We start from the raw sequence: 21,017 nt of genomic DNA, 5'->3' as shown, positions 1-21,017 counted from the left end.
GCTCCAGCCTGGAATATTTTCCAGGCTGTAATTTTCTTATTTTCTCAATATGGGTCCCACAGGGGAGAGCTGCTGCTTTATGCCTTTTGCTTTTGCCATTGCTTTGCTTTTGCTTTGAGACTGATGTGCTTCTACAATAAATAACTACACATAAATAACTTTATAGCAACTACGAGCTGCTTGGCTCATGAAAAAAAAAACAACCTGACAAGCTTCAAGGTTCTAAACCTCAGCCAGCAGGGCTGGCACAGCCATCCCAAAGGATTCATCCTCAGGATAGGGTGATTGTTGGGATCAGAGATTTACCCATTGGGATGTGGTGATTGTTGGGATCAGGCATTGTTGGGATCAGGGATTGTTGGGATCAGGGATTGATGGGATCAGGGATTGTTGGGATCAGGGATTGTTGGGATCAGGCATTGTTGGGATCAGGCATTGTTGGGATCAGGCATTGCTGGGATCAGGGATTGTTGGGATCAGGCATTGCTGGGATCAGGGATTGTTGGGATCAGGCATTGCTGGGATCAGGGATTGCTGGGATCAGGCATTGCTGGGATCAGGGATTGTTGGGATCAGGGATTGTTGGGATCAGGGATTGTTGGGATCAGGGATTGTTGGGATCAGGCATTGCTGGGATCAGGGATTGTTGGGATCAGGGATTGTTGGGATCAGGCATTGCTGGGATCAAGGATTGTTGGGATCAGGGATTTTGGGAATCAGGAGCAGGGGCAGAGCTCACCAGAAAGCTTTCCACGTGGAGAATCCAGCACCACGTAGGGGCAGGCTGACAGCCAGCCCCTCTGGGAAGTTCTGGATCCCAATCCCAATGGCTAAATTCCTGCAAAAAGCACAAATGTATCCATTTATTTCTGTCAGGGGCAAAGCTCAGCCCGGGATAGGGAAAAAGGGACACGAGTAAGGATTCAGTGGAAGTGCTCAGGGCTCAGATTTAACAGGATCCCAGAAAATTCCATCCTCCAACAGCTCCAGAGCTGCCATCAGCTCCAGCACGGAGTGACAGGGACCAGATGGAGGAGAAGAGATTTGTCCTGGGAGGTTCCTGAAGGGATTCCAGCCCCAGGATTCCCAGGAACTGCAGCATTCCCAGACCTGGGCATCCTCCCTCCTGGGGGGCTTTGCCACAGAGACCCCAATGGCCACAGGGTTTTGCTTTTTTTTCTTTTTCCCCTTTTGTATCCCATGGAAAGGGAACACTTGGAATTTTCCAGGGTGAAAATCAAATCCCAGAGCCATGGATTGGTTTGGGTGGGAAGGGATTTTAAAACTCATCCCATGGGCAGGGACACCTCCCAATATCCCAAGTGGCTCCAAGCCCCAACCTGGCCTTGGACACTTCCAGGGATCCAGGGGCAGCCACAGCTGCTCTGGGAATTCCATCCCAGGGCCTCCCCATCTCCCAAGGGAGGATTTTCTCCTCCCAGGGAAGGATTTTTGTCCTCTCAGGGAAGAATTCCTTCCTTGAGAAGCTCCTGTTGTGTCCCTGCTGGAGCTGTGCACATCCACCTCCCACCCTTCCAGCCCTGCAGGAGTTTGGGATTTTTGGGGAATGTTTCAGGCACCAAGCAGGGCTCAGGTTTGTGGCACATCCCTGGCTTTGCTGGGCTGTGCTGGTGGCAACGGGGGGACACCAAGGGTGGGACCATCCCGGGGGGCTCCAGCAGGGAAGGGTTTGGCTCTGAGGGATCCCAGAGAGATCCCAGAGAGATCCCAGAGCCTCTCCCGAGCTCAGCTCCTCCTCTGCCAACACCTCCCAGCTCCCTTTTTCTCACCCCCTCGTTTCCTATGAGTAAAATAAGCCCGGTGAGAAAAAAAAAACCTCTCGGGGTTGTTTAAACTTCTCCCAGGGTTTACAGAGGAGGGGAGGGGAAGGGGGAGAGGCTCCGGGTTTCCCTGGGCAGGACAGGCCATTACAATCACAAACATTATTCCAGGCAGGGAGAGGGAGGACGGAGGGGGAAAACCATCCCTGCTGGAAAACACTGGAGCCGCTGTCTGGGCTGGGTTTGTTTTGTTGTTTTTTTTTTTTTTCTTTTTTTCCTCCTTCCCCCGCTCAGCACAAAGCAGCTATTGCTGCTCCTGGCCACAACAAATTAACAGGAGGGAGCTGTGAATGGAGGGGTCTGTGTGGGAAGGGTGGGGAGCCCCCTCCCCATCGGATCCCAGCGGGAATAGGGACCCCCAGGATGACCCCCGAGGGGCAGGAGGGAGGGATGGAACTGGGAGGAGATCCAGGGGAAATCCAGCAGGGGTTTGTCCCTGTGCTCTTCCACAGCCCACAGGATAACTCATCTGTGCTCCCCAAAACCAGGGAGAAACTCAGGATAACTCATCTGGGCTCCCCAAAACCAGGAAGAAACTCAGGATAACTCATCTGGGCTCCCCAAAACCAGGAACAAACTCAGGATAACTCATCCAGGCTCCCCAAAACCAGGAATAACCCCAGGATATTCCAATCCCAAGGGATATTCCTGCCCTGTCCCAAGGGATATTCCTCTCCAGTCCCAAGTATATTCCAGTCCCTGGGCATATTCCTGCCCTGTCCCTGGGGATATTCCAGTCCAATCCCAATGAATATTCCTGCCCATTCCCAGTGGATCCCCCTGCCCATTCCCAGGGGATCTCCGGTCCCATCCAGCCCAGCCCAGCCCGCAGCTCCCGCAGCTCCCTCGATCAAAGGCTCATTGTGTCCGGGGAACAAAGGCGCCTTTGGACGGGAATAGGTGCGGATTCTTGGAAAGCTTCCCCCAGTGCGGGGGAATACTTTGTGAATAAATTGTAAAACACGGGGACAACGGGGGGAGCCCGGCCTCGGGGGACACGGGGGGGACAGGGACACGGGGGACACGAGCCAACACAGCCAGAGGGAAATTCCATGGAGTGAAGGGTTTGGGGGAGAAGAGAGAAGAGAAGAGAAGAGAAGAGAAGAGAAGAGAAGAGAAGAGAAGAGAAGAGAAGAGAAGAGAAGAGAAGAGAAGAGAAGAGAAGAGAAGAGAAGAGAAGAGAAGAGAAGAGAAGAGAAGAGAAGAGAAGAGAAGAGAAGAGAAGAGAAGAGAAGCAATCCCAGATTTATGGAGAGGGGTGGGATGGGAATATGGAACCAGGCAGCAATCCCAGATTTATGGAGAGGGGTGGGATGGGAATGTGGAACAGCTGGGAGAGGAGCAGCACCCCAGGACGGGAATTGTCATCCCAGCCACCTCTGCATTCCACCCACAGGAGCTTCATGGGCTGGAAAATAAAAACTCCACGTGCTTTTGTGCAGGGGGAGTGCAGGAAATCCATCCCTGTTCTATCCCCATCCTTCAGGCTGACTCACACTTGCAGGGATTTTTTTTTTTTTTTGCCTGCAAGCAGCCAAGTTATTCCCTGGAAGATTCAGGCCCTGCTCCAGCTTTATTTGGGGTGGGAGTAGGGAAGCAGGGAAGGTGCCCCAGGACCCTGGAGCACCAATGCCACGTGAGATTCCCAAAATCCAAACAAACAAAAAAATGCTGAAAATCCTGGTTTGAGCATTCCCCAAGCTCGATTTTCCAGCCTTAACAACAACCTTTGATCAAATATTACAAATTAGACCCACAAGGGATTCTAAAATAACCCCAAAGCTGCGGGATGGGGCACTGGGAGCTGCACCCACATGGAGATATTCCCATTGGAAGAGCATCCCTGGAGCCTTCACATCCCAGCTGGAAAATTCAGCCAGAGCAAAAAGAATCAGCCAGGGGTGCAGGGACATCCCTCCCACCTGCTGGAAGCACAGAGCTGTGATTCCTGCTGGAGCCAGGGAAAATCCAACAGATTTTGGCAGAGAAATCCAAGTTAATTGGGCACCAGATTCCCTTTTCCTGCCCCAAGGTGCAGGCACTGCTCACACACCCTCCTCCTCCTCCTCAGACACATTCCCAAAGCTTTCTCCTGTTAAAAGCAAATTCCCAGGCACAGAGCTTTTTTTTCCAGTTTTTTCTGCAGCACAACCCAGGCACACTCCTGAGTTCCTGCAATCCTGCCCGAGGAAATTAATTTTATGGCAAATTTATCCTTGACAGAAAAAAAAAATAAATAAATTCTTAGGAAGCAGCAACGCTCCGTAAGAAAATGGATTTGGATTTTTGCAGCACGGGGATGAGCTCCTGCAGAGAGCAAAGAGCTCCGGGGGGATTTGGGATTTAGGATTTGAAAGGTGTAGGATCAGGATTTGAGAGGTGTAGGATCAGGATTTGGGAGGTGTAGGATCAGGATTTGGGAGGTGTAGGATCAGAATTTGGGAGGTGTAGGATCAGAATTTGAGAGGTGTAGGATCAGGATTTGAGAGGTGTAGGATCAGAATTTGGGACATGTAGATGCAGGATTTGGGAGGTGCAGATTTCAGGATTTGGGATTTAGGATTTGGGATTTATGAGGTGCAGGTATCCAGCCCCTGCTGGGGAGGAGGAATTCCTGGTCCCTCTCCTGCTCCATCCAGCTTTGGGAAAGCAAAGGGGAGCAGGGTCAGACAGCCCTGCCTGTCCCCTGTGTGTCCCCTGTCCTGTCCCCTTTCTGTCCTGTGTCTGTCCTGTGTCTGTCCCCTCGCTGTCCCCCTGTCCCCATCCCGCCCCCGCTGTTCCCAGCAGCTCCAGCCCCATCTGGTTCCCATCAGAGCAGCCACCAAGGAGGGCAGGGCTGGGCTGGGCTGGGCTGGGCAGGGCAGGGCTGGGCTGGGCTGGGCTGGGCTGGGCAGGGCTGGGCTGGGCTGGGCTGGGCTGGGCTGGGCTGGGCTGGGCTGGGCTGGGCTGGGCAGGGCAGGGCTGGGCTGGGCTGGGCTGGCCTGGATCCCTCCCCGTGCTCCAGGGCAGGCACTGCAGCTTTTTTAAACCACGGCTGCCCTCCTGCTCACCTTCCTGCCTGGAAGGCGGCCAGGAGCAGCTCCAGCCTTCCCCATTCCCATCTGGAGGGAACCTTCCCCTCCTGGGCACACCCGCCCTGCCCTGGCACAGCCCTGGCACAGCCCTGGCACAGCCCTGGCACAGCCCTGGCACTGTCCTGGCACTGCCTCCTCTCCTGTCCCCACAGCACTTTTTGTCCTGAGCTGCCGTTTCCACCCCGTGGAAATTCCCAGTATTCCCATCCCTGCCGCACAGCAGGATGCTCCTGCCTGGGGGTGAGGAACAGCTCAGCCCCCACGGGACACACCCCAAAAGGGGCACCTGGCACCATGCCAGCTCCAAACCCCATCCCAGCTGCCCTGGGACACTTCCAGGGATGGGGCAGCCACGGCTTCTCTGGGAATTCCATCCCATTCCATCATCTGGGAATTCCTTCTCAATATCCCACCCAGCCCTGGCTCTGGCAGTGGGGAACAATTCCTATTCCTGTTCCCATTCCTATTCCTATTCCCGTTCCTGTTCCTGTTCCCATTCCCATTGCTGTTCCCATTCCCGTTCCCATTCCCATTCCCGTTCCCGTTCCCATTCCCTGTGCCCTGGCACAGTCTCTCTGTGCCTTCTCCCCACGGATGGAAATCCAGGATCGGGCTCCAGCCCCCGGAGGATCCCGCTCGCAGGAGCAGAGCCTGCACACCCGGGGGCAGCAAAGAAACGCGCAGGAAAACGGGAAAGGCCGGGATGAGCCGGGAATGGGCAGGAGGGGGAATCCCGGGAATTCCAGGATCATGGATGAGCCGAGAGATGGGCAGGAGGGGGAATCCCAGAATCCTGGGTGAGCCAAGATGAGAATCCTGGGATCCTGGATGAGAATCCTGGGATCATGGATGAGCTGGGAATGGGCAGGATGGAGAATCCCAGGGATTCTCAGGATGGCTGAGCTGATCCAGCACATCAAAGCCCCAGCTGTGGTAAAGGTGAGATTCTCTTCTTCCCAATCCTCATTTTTGGGGTTTCAGCAGATCCTGGGATGTGTCCCTGACTGGGATCATCACTGTGGGGCTGCACCTGCTCTGCTCACATCCCCCTTGGACAGCACAGGGAAAATTCCCTGGAAAAGCCCTTTGGGATCCCTGCAAGGATGAGGAACAGGGCATTCACCTCATCCAGAGAGGATATTGGGGAGGAATTGTTCCCTGTGAGGCCCAGGTTTGCAGGATGAGCCTTCCTGAGAGGCTCAGCAGGGCTCAGCCACAGCCAGGAGAAGGAAAAGTGGAATGGAAGAGGGAAACTGAGTCAGGGAGCTGCTCCATGAACATTTCAGTTCCACAGGAATGGGTGTGAGGGGGATCCCCACTCACAGAGCTGTGTCCAAGCAGCGATTTTCCTTTTGGATGTGCCCAGAGCCAGCAATAACTCCCACATGAAACAGAATTCCAGCTCTTTTCCCCAACCCCCAGAACACCAAGGAGCTGCCTCGAATCCTCCTGGAGATTCCCAAAGGATTTCCCAGTCCCAGGCAGTGCCAGCCACGCTGTCTCCTCTGCATTTGTATCGGGATTTTCCTGCTCCAGATGCCACCTTTCATCTCCCATGATTAATACCCTTGGAAATCCAGAGAAAGCACCAGCTGCTTCTGCCTCCTCAGCCTCCCCAGAGCAGCTGAGGGGGAAAAAAAAACTCCTTTTGTTCCAGCATCTCCTGAGCTGCCTTTGTGGAGAGCCTTTCATGTGCAAAGGTTAGGGAAACACAGTGGGGAAAAGCTGGAGAATCCTGATTTTCTCACTGGGATCTGGGGCAATGTGATCCCACGCTCAGGGATGTGCCAGGGAATTGGGAATGGAAGGTTTGGGATGGGGCACAGCTTGGGCCTGGCCAGAGAAGAGGCTGGACAGCCTGGAGAGGTCTAAAATCAGCCTGGATGGATCCAGAAGCAGCCCTGGCACCCCAGAGATCCTTCAGCAGGAATCATGGAATGGTTTGGGTCGGATGGGACCCCCAAGATCACCCCTGCCATGGGCAGGGACACAATCCATCATCCCAGGCTGCTCCAGCCTGGCCTGGGACCCTTCAGGGATCAGGAATCCCCCCCTTCCCAGGGAGGAATTTCCCCCTAAAACCCAACCTGACCCCGTTCTCCTCAGGAACAAGGTGACTGAGCCATAACAGCAGCTGCAAATTCCAAGGAAAAGCCAGGGCTGGGCAGGGAGGTGCCATGTGCAGAGCGGCCACCAAGAGGTGCCAGCAGCTCTTGCAAAGCCTCGGCAGCTCCTCTCCAGATTTATCCCAGATTTATCCCAGATTTATCCCAGATTTATCCCAGATTTATCCCATTTTCCCATATCTCCAGCCCAGTTCCAGCTCTGCTGGGAGGAGCAGGGAACATCCTGAGTACCCAAAATCCCGGAGTTGGGAGGAGCTGGATGATCCCCCCCAGGTCCCAGCAGCCCCAGGGAAGCACAGGAGGGTTTTCCTGGCAGCACTGCCAGCAGCAGGAATGACAGGACTCACTCAGGAATGCCAGGACTCAGGAATGCCAGGACTCAGGAATGCCAGGAGGACTGGGAGCCTTCCCTGCCACCAATTCCAAAATCCTGTGGCCCTGCTTGGCAGGAATGGGGACAGAGCCACCAGAGGATTCCCAGCAGCTGCTCCCACCCTCTGGGGATGCTGATTTTAGGGAAAATCCCACATTTCCCTGTGCCAGGGATCCATGGGGAGCAGAACCAGGGCTGCTCCCAGCTCAGGTGGGACAGAAGGAGGAGGAGGAGGAGGAGGAGGAGAGGAAGGAATCCTGCAGGGAGCCATGGAGACCCAGGGTAGAGGCACTGGGAAGAGGAAGGTGGAGATTCCACCATTCCATTCCTGCTGCCAGCTCCAAGGAAAGGGATTCCCCCAGCTGGGATTTCACTCATCCTCACCTGAGGGATTCACCTGAGATTTCACTCCTCTCCTCCTGAACGATTCACCTGGCTGGGATTCCCCTCATCCCCACATCCCCAATTTCCCTCCATCCCTTTTCCCTGCCCTCTCCTCTGGAGCTCCCCACAGCTGCCCGTGCTGAGCTGAGCACCCCCAGGATGTTTAACAGGGGGATAAAACCCCAAAATCCCTCCTGAGAGCCAGCAGCACCCCCGGGACACTCAGCTGCCCCAGCCCCAGCGATCCCAGAGAGGAAAAATCACGGAAAAATCAACACCAAAAACCTTCTCTCACATCTGGAGAGCTCAGAGTGAGGAAAACGCAGCAGGACCAGGAATTTCTTCCCCTCCCTTTGCCACCCTCGTGATTCCAGACAAATTTCATGGATCCATGGATCTCCAAGCCCCTGTCCTGGCCTGGGACAAGGTGGGACAGCCAAGCTCCAAAGGCAAACACAAAGAGCAGGATGGGGACTCACCTGGCACTTTGGAATGTGGCAGACTCGGATTTTCCAATGGCCCCGAATCCAACTCCCACTGCCAGGCCCTCTGAAACAGCAGGAAAATGCAGTCAGGAGCAGCCCTGAGCCCAGCCTTGAGCCCAACTCTGATCCCAGCCCTGAGTTCAACTCTGATCCCAGCCCTGATCCCAGCCCTGATCCCAGCCCTGATCCCAGCTCTGATCCCAGCCCTGATCCCAGCCCTGATCCCAGCCCTGATCCCAGCCCTGATCCCAGCCCTGATCCCAGCTCTGATCCCAGCCCTGATCCCAGCTCTGATCCCAGCTCTGATCCCAGCCCTGATCCCAGCTCTGATCCCAGCTCTGATCCCAGCCCTGATCCCAGCCCTGATCCCAGCCCTGATCCCAGCCCTGATCCCAGCCCTGATCCCAGCCCTGATCCCAGCCCTGCAGGATCCTTTGATCCCAGCAGAATTGATCCAGCAGTGCCCAGGACATTCCCACTCTGGATCTGCTGTTCCTGGATTGATGAGTGCCAAGAAAAGGAAAAATTCCCAATGCCCATCTGGAATGGGAATTTACCAAAGAGCCAAAAGCTCTTCCAAAAGGCTCAGGCTCAGCAAAGCTTGGGTTCCAGAAGAACCAAAGCCCAGCTTTTCCCATGGATCCCCCCAGCAGTTAAACCAGGCTCAGGCTCCCAGCAAAGCCCCCTCCCCTTCTCCTGTTCCCCAAAACCAGCACCACACCTGTCTGGAGAGAGCACAAGGAAACCCAAATTCCACGAGAAAACTCCACAAGAAAATCCCTACCTTAATGTTGTATATTACAGCTAAGCCCATCATTTTAAATACAGCTTTTCATCATTTTAAATACAATTTTTAATGCCATAAACCCCATGAAAAAAAAAAGCTGAAAAGCCTTCCCAGGAAAAAAAAAAATCTTTTTTTTTTTTTTCAGAAAAGACCAAACCCTCAGTATTTTTCCCCCTTGGTTTAAAATCCCCATTTTTGTTTTTTTGTGGGTTTTTTTTTGTTTGTTTGGGTTGGTTTTGGAGGTTTTTTTGTTATTTTTGGGGTGTTTTTTGCAGCCTGCTCCCCTCCCAGCAAGGTGGGGGGAACGTTCAGAGTGCAGAACCCAAACTGGGGGGGATTTTATCCTCCAAGGGGGGATCGGGTGAGCATCCCCACAGGTGGGAAATGTCCCTGGAGCGTTTCCCTGTGTGCCAGGAGAGCAGCTCAGGGGGGAAGGACACCCCGGGCTGCGTTTGTGACTTCCCAGTTGCCTTGGAAACAGCAGGAGAAGCAGAAATTCCCGGGATGATCCCAACGCTCCCAGCCCGAGCCCAGAGCCTGGAGCCAAGGACGGGGTAAGGCAGAGCAGAACCAGCCCTAAAACCAGCCCTAAACCAGCCCTAAAACAGCCCTAAAACCAGCCCTAAATCAACCCTAAACCAGCCCTAAATCAACCCTAAACCAGCCCTAAATCAACCCTAAAACCAGCCCTAAATCAACCCTAAAACCAGCCCTAAATCAACCCTAAATCAGCTCTAAAAACAGCTCTAAACCAGCCCTAAACCAGCCCTAAAAACAGCTCTAAATCAACCCTAAAACCAGCCCTAAATCAGGGCACAAGGAGCCCAAACCAGCCCTAAAATCAGCCCTAAATCCAGCCCTAAATCAGCTTTGTCCAAAGTTTCTGCCCCCAAACCCCCCCAGCTGTGCCTGAGGGGATTTCAGGGCAGGTGAGGGGAGCCAAGGTCAGAGCCTGCAGAATTTGGGGGAAAACAGCAGGAATTGTGGATTTAACAGCAGGAAATGCCTTTTCTCTTTCTTTCTTTCTTTTTTTTTTTTTTTTTTTTTTTTTTTTTGCTTGTTTTTTATTGTTTTGGGGTTTGTTTTTTTTTATTTTTAGGTTTTGGATTTGGGGTGTTTTTTGTTTGGTTGGGTTTTGTTGGTTTGTTATGTTTTTTTGGTTCAGTTTTTTGTTGTTGTTTTGGTTTGGGGTTTTTTTTTGTTTGGTTTGGTTTGGGGTTTTTGTTTGTTTTGGGGGATTTTTTTAGTTTTTTTCCGTGAGAAAAGGAGAATTTGGGATGCTGAGGAATCCCTTTGCAGGGCTGTGGGTACCAACACAAACACTCCGAGCTCATCCCCAAAAAAAAAATTAAAAAAAAAAAATTCCTCCCGTGATAAAACAAAGCATCAACACTTCCCAAACCCTGCAGGATCTGCACTGGGATCCCCTCCTGATTCCCCTGGAAATTCCTGATTTCTCAGGAAAACCAGGGAGCTTTCCCAGCTCCCAAAGTCTCATCCATTATTCATCCTGTTCCTGGAAGAGCTGTTCAATTCCTACTGGGAAATTAATCCCCCCATAACGAGGTTTGGATTTCTCCAAGAGTTTAAGCATTGCCACTCAGAGATTTAGTTTTAATTTTTATTTTTTTTTCCCCCCCTGCAGATTGAAGCCCAGGTCCCTCCAGGAAATATAATTTTGCCATTATTGCTGGAGGATCAGCAGATTCCAGGGATTTTCCAGCTCTGCCTGAGGCATTCAGGTGGAATTTGGGAGGAAATGCTGCAAATTCCTAATCTTGGTTTAACCCCCACAGGATCCAGCCCATCCTCATCCTCATCCTTTCCTTTTTTTCCATCCTTTCCCTTTTTTCCATCCTTCCCCAAAAGCAAATCCTCATCTCAATCCTCATTCCAACCCCATGGAGCTGCAGCTGAACAGGAGCTGACAACTCAACCTCCACCTGATTTTATAAAGAAATTTTAAACATTTAAAAAAAAAATCATTTTCAAAATTAAAATTGACATTTTCAAGAATTCCACTCGGTTGGAAAGAATTAAATCAACTTATCCAACATCCCAAAACTCCTCCAATCCTGGGAATGCTCCTCTGGAAGCAGAAAACTCCCTCCCAAATTTCCTGAGCTAAAAGCAGGGGCTGACCCTGCTGGAACCGAGCTCTGCTGACCCCACAGCACCTGAATCCATCAGAGATATTTAAAATTTCATTCCTAGCACATAAATGCTTTCTCAGGCCACTGCTCAGCCAGGTTTAATGTGCCAGAGCCGAGATCTGCCGGGGACAAGGCAGCACAGCAGCTCCCACGTGAATATTTCAGGGAAATATTTCATTCCAGACGCTGACAATCCTGGATTTCATTGGATTTTGTCACCTTGGTGGCTTCTGCTGGTGACAAAACACCGAAGTGTTCTCGGAGCCTGGCTCTGGCTGCCTCCAGATTTTGTGACACGTGAGCCAGAGCCAGGGGACAGCAGTGTCCCCTCCCGAAAGGGCGAGGCTGGGAGGGAAAATTCCCACCCTGGAAATGTGGAATTGCTTCAGCTGTCATTCCACAGCCTGGAGGAGCAGGGGGACAGCTGGGCTGGGCTGAACTGGGCTGAACTGGGCTGAGCTGGGCTGGGCTGAACTGGGGCCACAGAGCCAAAAACAACCTGAGAGCAGCAGCCACGGCTGGGGATGGCACCTGAGCCCTGGGGATGGCACCTGTGTCCCTGAGAATGTCACCTGTGTCCCTCACTGAGAGCAGCACACCCACAGGCTCCCTCTGGAATTATCCCAGAGCTGCCCCAGGAGCCAATCCCAGCTGGATTTTTCTCTCCAGAAAATCTGGGAAGAATTCCTGGCTGTTCCAAAGTGCATCTTCCCATCCCTCTGAGCCTGCACTCAGCTCCACTTGCCTGAAATTCCATGGAATTCCTGCTCTGTGGACTCACTGCACCCACCAGCACCTTCCTTTTCCTACCAAAAAAAACCCCCTTCCAGTGGGACTGGGGGTGCTCCAAGTGCCCAGGAACAGGCAGGGCAGCAGGAACGCTGGAATTCCAGGAAGAGGCATCACCCAGACGAGGCACAGATTGATGGGTGCAGCTCAAGTGGCTCCTGTTCTCACGCTCTGCTGAGCCCCAGTGGGTTCCCAAATCCTCATTAAAGTCAACAATTGGAAAAACAGCCTCAATTTCAACAGCCCCACGAAGAAAAAAAAAAAAAAAAAAAACAACGAAAAACATCATTCCAAACGAATGTTCCCAGCTTTTGAATGGATCTGGGGGAATATCCATATAAATAATCAGTGCTGCTGATAATTGAGATGCAATCTGGCACTCGTTGCCCCTCCCTGGGGAAGGGGAGCTCCTGTCCCGGGAGGATGAATCCAATCAATTTTTGCTAATGACAAAGCAGCCAGCCTGGAAATCGCCTCCCCTGGCAGGAACTCCAATCTGCCAGCACAGCACGGAACCTCTGCTGCCAGCACAGCCCCCTCCCTTCCCCCAAAAATCCCCCCAGCCCCACCCCAGGAGCAGCTCCAGCTCGGGAAGGAGCTCCTGGCACAAGGAACGAGCTCTGCCCGACCCTCGTGGGGATGGGCTGAGGTTTAAGAAGCTGCAGCGTCCAGAATTGCAGCTGGGAACGGCAGGGACTCAACCACAGGGGCCCCACGGCTGAGGGAGCTCACCTGGGAGCTGCCAAACCCCATGGGGCAGGTACAAACCCCAAAGGGTTAAAGGAGCTCACCCGGGAGCTGCCAAACCCCATGGGGCAGGTACAAACCCCAAAGGGTTAAAGGAGCTCACCTGAGAGGTTCCAAACCCCATGGATTTGTACCCACAAACCCCAAAGGGTTAAGGGAGCTCACCTGGCAGGGAAACGTTTCCATTTCCCCCAAACAAAAGGATTTTGCCTCTCCTGGCCTTCTTTGGCTTTACAATCCCAGGCACTTCATCCCAATGAGGCATTTCCAGGGATCAGCCTAATCCTGGCATCCCTTAGGGATCAGATTTCCTCCCAGGATGCCACCCTGGTGCCAGGGCACCCCTAAACCTGCCAGGGTATTCCAAACCCTGCCAGGGCACCCCAAACCGTGCCAGGGCACACCCCAATTCTGCCAGGGTACCCCAAATCCTATCAGGGCCCCCCTAACCCTGCCAGGACACCCCTAACCCTGCCAGGGCACCCCAAACCCTATCAGGGCACCCCAATCCTGCCAGGGCACCCCAAACCCTATCAGGGCACCCCAATCCTGCCAGGCTCCCCTCCCCTCCCACGGCAGCACAAAGGGAAAGGCTGCTCAGCTCACACCTCACTAATTGTTATTTGTGGTACACCAGTAACATTTTAATTAATCTGGAGCCTTCAGCATAACAGCCACCCAAGGTACAAAGCTAAACCAGAATAAACAGGGCTTGATTAAATACATAATTAATGTTCTGCTAAAGCAGGCGTGTATGAATATTAATTAGCAGGAAGAGTCTGCAGTTTGGCATCTCCTGTCATTATCAATTTATCCTTTCCATTGGCATCCCCAGCTTTGGGAGAAACGCTCCAACCTTTCCTGCACACAAACGCAGAGGGAGTTCGGGCCGGGGCTCCATTCTCTGCCTCCACCAGGAGCTGCTCCCAGGCTGGAAAACAGAGACACCGCCAGGACAGAGCCAGCTCAGCCCTAAAAAACGCTCCAAGTCCATCCAATAATTCCCTGCTGGCAAGAAAAGGGGAGCTCATCCCCCCCAGAGGCCCGGGATGGAGCTTGGGACAGAGACAGAGGAAACTGAGGCAGAGTCTGGGGATGCAGAGCAGCCCCAGCCCATCAGAGTGAGAGCAATGTCCAATTTGTCTTTATAAACCAGCTCTGGGTCTGCTGGTGGATAAATCCAGCACTGAGGGATCACAGGAACAACGGGATGGATTGCACTGAGGGATGAGTGGAATATTTGCCTTTACACACAAACTGCAGGGCTGCTGATCGCTGAAATCGGATATCGGAAGGCGAAAGAAAAAAACGGGGAAAAAACGCTGAATTCCATAAGAATGGAAATGCCAAGGGAGGGTTGTACATCAGAGGGGAATCTCAGCGATCAGGGCTTGGGAAGTCTGCGCCTCTCAGCGACCTCAGCAATGGGGAAAGAGAGAGGGAAACGTGGATGGGAAATTGGGATAAAAAGGAGGCTGAGTCCCCCGAAAATTGGGGATATCCCAGGGGAATGTCCCATGGCCTCTCCCTTTATTGGAATAAAGCAAAAGGACTGCTCTGATCCTTTTGGACACGGACCTCTGATGGAATTTGGGATGGATGTCCTGGGTAAAAAGCCACTCTCAAAGGTGATGTGAGAGGGTCCAGCTCTTCCCAAAACTCCCATTGTGTCTTCCTGAATTTACAGATCCAGAAGTCTGTAAATTGGGGAAGAAATAATGAAAGTTGTTCTTTCCCTGCACACACCCAGGCACAGAGCAAAGAAGGGAGAAAGGAAAAGGGAGGAGGAGGAGGAGGGAGGAAAAAAAAACAGGAAAAAAGCCCTGTAAAAGGTTTCCTTATTTTACTTTCAACATCCTCAAGAATTGCAAAGCAGCCCAATGTCCTGAGCTGTTCCAAATTGATCTCATCATCCTTTGATCTCCTCTCTCAGCACCACAAAGCCCAGCCTGGCAGGGCTCAGCCTTCCAGGACCTGCTGCTCTGCAATTTCCCACCCATTGTCCAACTCCACGCCTTGCCTAAGGAAATCAAATCCTATTTCTCCTCCTCCTGCAGAGCCCCGGAGCTCTGAAATGCATCCCTGGCCCTTCACAGGCACACAGAGGTGAAAAGGCAGCAGGATTTCTCATTCCCGGCATCACCATTCCCAATATTCCCCCAGGAATCACAATTCCCGGCCCGGGCTGGCACGGGGAGGCTGCAGCTGCTCCGGGCTCCCCCCGAGCCCCCTCCCCACCCGCTTCTGCTGCCAAGGCCCCGCCTGGCCCAGCCCCAAAAAAACGGGAACAGGATCCGGGCCAAGGGCGCCCACTCAGCATCTGCCAGGGGAGAGGGGATGGGAGAGATCCCAGCGGGACGGGCAGGGACGGACACACGGATGGACGGACAGACACACGGACACACGGATGGACAGACAGACCAATGGACACACGGACACACAGACACACGGATGGACAGACAGACAGACAGACACACTGATACATGGATGGACACACGGACACACGGATGGACAGACACACAGACAGACACACGGACACACCAATGGACACACGGACACACTGATACATGGATGGACACACGGACAGACACACGGACACACCAATGGACACACGGACACACTGATACATGGATGGACACACGGACAGACACACGGACACACAGACACACGGACACAGGGACACACGGGCTCACCCGGGATGTTGTGGATGGACAGACAGATACACGGACAGACACACGGACACACTGACAGACCGACACACGGATGGACACACGGACACACTGATGCATGGACAGACACATGGACACACGGACAAATGGACACATGGACACACGGATACAGCTCGGGGCAGGGACGGACACACGGACAGACAGACACACAGACACACGGATAGACAGACACACGGACACAGCTGGGATGTTATGGATGGACACACAGACAGACAGACAGACAGACACACGGACAGACACACGGGCTCACCCGGGATGTTGTGGATGGACAGACAGACACACGGACAGACACACGGGCTCACCCGGGATGTTGTGGATGGACAGACAGACACACGGACACACGGACAGACACACGGACACACGGACAGACACACGGGCTCACCCGGGATGTTGTGGATGGTCACCGCCAGGATCATCAGCGCCATTCTCCTCCAGCTGCTGCTCCCGGCCGCTCCAGCTCCGTCCCGCGGTGCCGCGAACGCCGGGGGACCCTCGGGCAGGGGGGACCCCCCCGGCCTCCTCCTCTGGTACAGCTCCCCGTTCTCAGCCTTGTCTGGGGACACACAACACCGGGGTCACCCAAAATGGGGACAGAAAACACCGGGGTCACCCAAAATGGGGACAGAAAACAGCGGGGTCAGGCAAGGTGGGGCCAACCTGGGCAGCTCCTGCTTCCCTTCCCAGAAGGAAAAAGCAAAGAAAAGGAATAAAACCAAGCAGAGCTCAGGGAAACGCCAAGACTTTGCGCCCTCCTCCTCCTCCTTTCCTTGCTGATGAAGGAAAACCCCCCCAAAACTTCCTTTGGATTTCAGCCCTTCCCAAAATAGCTGCATTTAACCATGATTTCTTCCACTACCAAAAGCATTTGCCCTTTGGATCCCTGGGTAAGTCCAGGCTTTCCCAAACCTCTGCTCCCAGCACGATTGGTGCTCTCGGCTCTCTTCCAATCAGTTATTTGGAATCACACCCCAAAAACTTGAGCTGGGAGGGCTGGAAGGATGCAGGCAAAGCCCAGCCACCACCTTCAGCACGACCAGGGCAAGAAATGAGGAGCTCAGCCTCCCCCAGCCACAGCTCCAGGCCAAGATTGGACACTCAGACACCACAATTCTCCCTCTCTGGATTTATAAAATTCTCCCTCTCGCTCCTTGACCCCCCAGCTCCAAGGGTTTTTTTGTCTGGACAGTGCAAGGAGCTGTGTGAAACAATTCTGCTGGGATGGCAGTGCTGGCCTGGCACGTCACACATCACACAGTGGGTGACTCCAGAGCCAATTAAGGACCTCATGCAAATCCAGGGATGTCACCTCGGGGAGGCAGAGGTGTCACCAGCACTCCACATCATGCCAGCTGGAGCACAAACCCACACACCTGGAGAATTCCCAAAACAGTCCTCAGCAATACAGGCAAGCAAGAATTTGTATTAAATTCGCACCAAATCATCCAGGTTGGAAAAGACCTCCAAGAGCATCGAGTCCAACCCGTGAGTGATCCCCACCCTGTCCCCAGAGCACTGAGCTGCTCCTGGGACACCTCCAGGGGTGGGGACACCTCCCCGGGCAGCCCCTTCCAACACCTGCCCACCCTTTCCACGAGGAAATCCCAACCTGAGCCTCCCCAGGATCCACATCCCCTGGATTTGCGGTCCCACAAACCAGGGGAGAGCCAAACCCTGCCCGTGGGGAGGCTCAGGTGTCACCTGCCAGGTGTCACCTGCCCTGTGCCAGCAGCACCCCCAGCACACAGCCAGTGCCACCACTGCAAACACAGCTGGATGCAAATCTTGTCCCCAAAGCCAGCCCAGGCAGGGACAGTTGGTGGCAGAGCTCAGCTCTGCTCCAGCCCGTGGGGACAAGGATAAATATTTTGTTTGAGGCCAGCCAAGGACAAGCAGATCCCACAGAGCAGCCTGGCCAAGGCTCCGTGGGGATCCTGGCACGGGGGCAGCCAAGGCTGCAGCCACGTTGGGCTGGAATTCCCTGCTCCCAGCACTGCTCTGCCATCATCTCCCGGCCTGTCCCCACTCACAGCTTTGTCCTGAGCCCAGCCTGACCCACAGAACACGGACATGGGGTCGCCCAAACCCCGCTCCCTTCCCATGGGAAGCCGGGGTAGGGATGCAGAGGGGGCAGGGATCCCCCTCTGGCACCAAAGGCTTTCCTGGGATAAAGGGATTTTGGGGGGACAAGAAGTTACCTTCAAGAACCCCAGAAAGATCCAAGTGTTCCAAAAAACACCATAACAGCCAGGGCAGATTTTCATGGAGTTATGGAATGGTTTGGAATGGGGAAGGGACCTCAAATCTCACCCAGTGCCACCCCTGCCACAGCAGGGACACCTCCCATTGTCCCCAAAGTCCAGCCTGGCCTGGGACACCTCCAGGGATCCAGGGGCAGCCACAGCTGCTCTGGGAATTCCATTCCAGGGCCTCCCCACCCTCCCAGCCAGGAATTCCTTCCCAAATCCCATCCAACCCTCCTCTCTCTCAGTTTGAAGCCAATCAATAAAATCCAAAGGCCAGCCCAGCTCTGTCACTTCACTGCCACCTGCTCAGGTGCTCGGGCCCAGCTCACTTCTATCAGATTAATGATTATTTTACATTTTATACGTTATTTTTATTTAGTCTGCTTGGTCTTATTGGGGGGAAAATGATGAAAAATTGCCTTTTCTGAGGAGATCTGAAGGCCCTCCAAGGCCAGTGGGGGATGCCAGGGGGGTGAGGAAAACAGGGAAAACCTGTGGAAATGAAAAGAAGTGGTGCAGCTTTTCCAGGGAAAGCGCTGAGGGGTTGGAGGCACAGTTTGAACACAAAATCACCTCTCCTGTAAATGATCCCTGGATTAGCCAGGGATAAAGACAGCAACACCAAAAGCAGGGAGACAATCCCAGCATCAATTTCAGAGGAAAAATCGCACAGAGCCTGCTCAAGGGATGGGCTCTGCTCCCAAATCCTGCTGGAAAAGAGGATAAAAAGGAAAGGAAAAAGGAAGAGATAATTGCAGAGCAGCGATGCCACCGGGACATCAGAGCCAGGAGCATTCCCAGCTGGAACACGCCGGGCTGGGAGAACAAAACAGTCATTAGGGATAAAGCACGGGCTTGGCTGGCAATCAGGAAAGCCTCAATGGCAAATTGGAGAGGAGATAAGAGCAGAACAAGGGCCGGGCTCGAAAGAAGAGCTGACACCACACACAGCAGCCCTGCCAAGACAATTAGGTGGCAAATAACTCCCCGTGCCACAGACATTATTCTAAACCTTGTTCACAAAAAAAAAAAAAAAAAAAAAAAAAAAAAAAAAAAAAAAAAAAAGTCCTTTAGATATTCCACTCGATTTATCATTATTGAATTTCTTAGCAAAGCTGCGGGGCAAAGATTCTGCCAAAAGTTTAATTACATGTGTGCAGCCTGCTGCATTTTTCATATCCTCTGCAGCCAGCGCTGGAGAAAAGATAAATGGCTTTGAGCGTGGCTTAAACGGCTGCTGAAGTGAAAAAAAACGACTGGCTCCTTATCAGCACGTGAAATGGCTTTTTATTTTTGATTATTTCTTAATGAAAACTGTTTGCATTAGCCGTGAGCTCAGCTTTGGTGCACAAACAGAGCCAGGCTCTGTTGACTCTGGGCTCCTGCCCTTCCCCAGCTCCCAAATCCAAACTCCTGGAGCTCTCCAGTTTTCCACATCTGCTCCAGAGCCCTTCTCCTCCTCCTCACTTAGGTCTGGCTTTAAGCTGTCCTAATCCCTGCAGTCCAGGGTGCTCCCTGGCACGGCTTTGGAGCTCACACAGCCCCTCTGAGAGGGTTTAGGACGGGTTTTAGTCCCGGTTTAGCTGCACAAACTCTGCAGACAGCTCTGCTGATTCCCCCCAGCACAGGCTCCTTCTCCAGGCAGCATCCCAACATTTCCTCTCTGCACGCTGGAACAAACTCCCCCAGGACAATCTGGAGCTTCCCTTGGCTGCCGATGCTGGAAGGAAAAACATTCCCAGCTCCAGCCCCTCCTCCACTTGGAGCCCAGCACCCAAATCCCAGCTCAAAACACCACTGAGACTCGGACCCCCAAATTTCTCCTCAAATCTAACCCAGAGCACAACACCCAAACCCCTTCTGAAAAATCACTCAGAGTTTGACCCCCAAATCCCATCCCAAACATCAACCAGAGCCCAACATCCAAATTCCTCCTCGAAAAAATCACTCAGAGCTCAACACTCAAATCCTACCCCAAACATCACCCAAAATCCAACACCCAAATTCCTCCTGGATGTCACTTGGAGCCCAGCACCCAAATCCCAGCTCAAACATCACACCAGGATCAACCCAGCCCCAAAAGAGCCCCCGAAGCTTCCAGCACCCCCCGGAATTCCCCCGTGGGAGGTGGAAATTTCCCTGGCAAGGCACAGGAGCTGCCGGTGCCGCTGCCACCAGCGCTGTCCCAGCCAAGGTGACACAGCTCGTGGTGACAGCGCGGGGCCCAGCCGAGGTGCCGGGGGCTGGCAGCACGCAGGAGGAATTCCCAAACCCTCCCTGACCTCAGGGCTCCGTGTTCGGCGATCGATCGCTCATGCCTGCCGATCGATTACATCGGCGATCGATTGATCGCGACTGCCGATCGATTACATCGGCGATCGATTGCTCATGCCTGCCGATCGATTACATCGGCGATCGATTGCTCATGCCTGCCGATCGATTACATCGGCGATCGATTGATCGCGACTGCCGATCGATTACATCGGCGATCGATTGCTCATGCCTGCCGATCGATTACATCGGCGATCGATTGCTCATGCCTGCCGATCGATTACATCGGCGATCGATTGATCGCGACTGCCGATCGATTACATCGGCGATCGATTGCTCATGCCTGCCGATCGATTACATCGGCGATCGATTGCTCATGCCTGCCGATCGATTATATCGGCGATCGATTGCTCATGCCTGCCGATCGATTAGATCGGCGATCGATCGCTCATGCCTGCCGATCGATTAGATCGGCGATCGATTGATCGCGCCTGCCGATCGATTACATCGGCGATCGATTGCTCATGCCTGCCGATCGATTACATCGGCGATCGATTGCTCATGCCTGCCGATCGATTACATCGGCGATCGATTGCTCATGCCTGCCGATCGATTAGATCGGCGATCGATCGCTCATGCCTGCCGATCGATTAGATCGGCGATCGATCGCTCATGCCTGCCGATCGATTAGATCGGCGATCGATTGATCGCGCCTGCCGATCGATTAGATCGGCGATCGATTGATCGCGCCTGCCGATCGATTAGATCGGCGATCGATTGATCGCGCCTGCCGATCGATTAGATCGGCGATCGATTGCTCATGCCTGCCGATCGATTAGATCGGCGATCGATTGCTCATGCCTGCCGATCGATTAGATCGGCGATCGATTGATCGCGCCTGCCGATCGATTACATCGGCGATCGATTGATCGCGACTGCCGATCGATTATATCGGCGATCGATTACTCATGCCTGTCGATCGATTAGATCGGCAATCGATTGCTCATGCCTGCCG

At 53.4% G+C, this 21,017-nt stretch overlaps 1 protein-coding gene across 9 annotated transcripts in view; it reads right to left on the bottom strand.

Annotated features, from left to right (window-relative positions):
• SLC39A11 (solute carrier family 39 member 11) overlaps positions 1–21,017 on the bottom strand; it is a 56,753-nt gene that overhangs the window by 11,029 nt on the left and 24,707 nt on the right. For all 9 annotated transcript variants that reach the window (XM_088176440.1, XM_088176443.1, XM_088176444.1 and 6 more), the window contains exons 6-8: positions 15,871–16,041; positions 8,278–8,347; positions 740–838 (exon numbers count right to left, since the gene is read on the bottom strand). In XM_088176440.1, the coding sequence (XP_088032566.1) occupies positions 740–838; positions 8,278–8,347; positions 15,871–16,041 (340 nt within the window). The remainder of the gene's footprint in view (positions 1–739; positions 839–8,277; positions 8,348–15,870; positions 16,042–21,017) is intronic.

The sequence above is a fragment of the Sturnus vulgaris genome, chromosome 20 (genome assembly GCF_052056855.1).
Source record: "Sturnus vulgaris isolate bStuVul1 chromosome 20, bStuVul1.hap1, whole genome shotgun sequence".
NCBI lineage: Eukaryota > Metazoa > Chordata > Aves > Passeriformes > Sturnidae > Sturnus > Sturnus vulgaris.
This window is presented reverse-complemented; position numbering and strand designations above follow the sequence as displayed.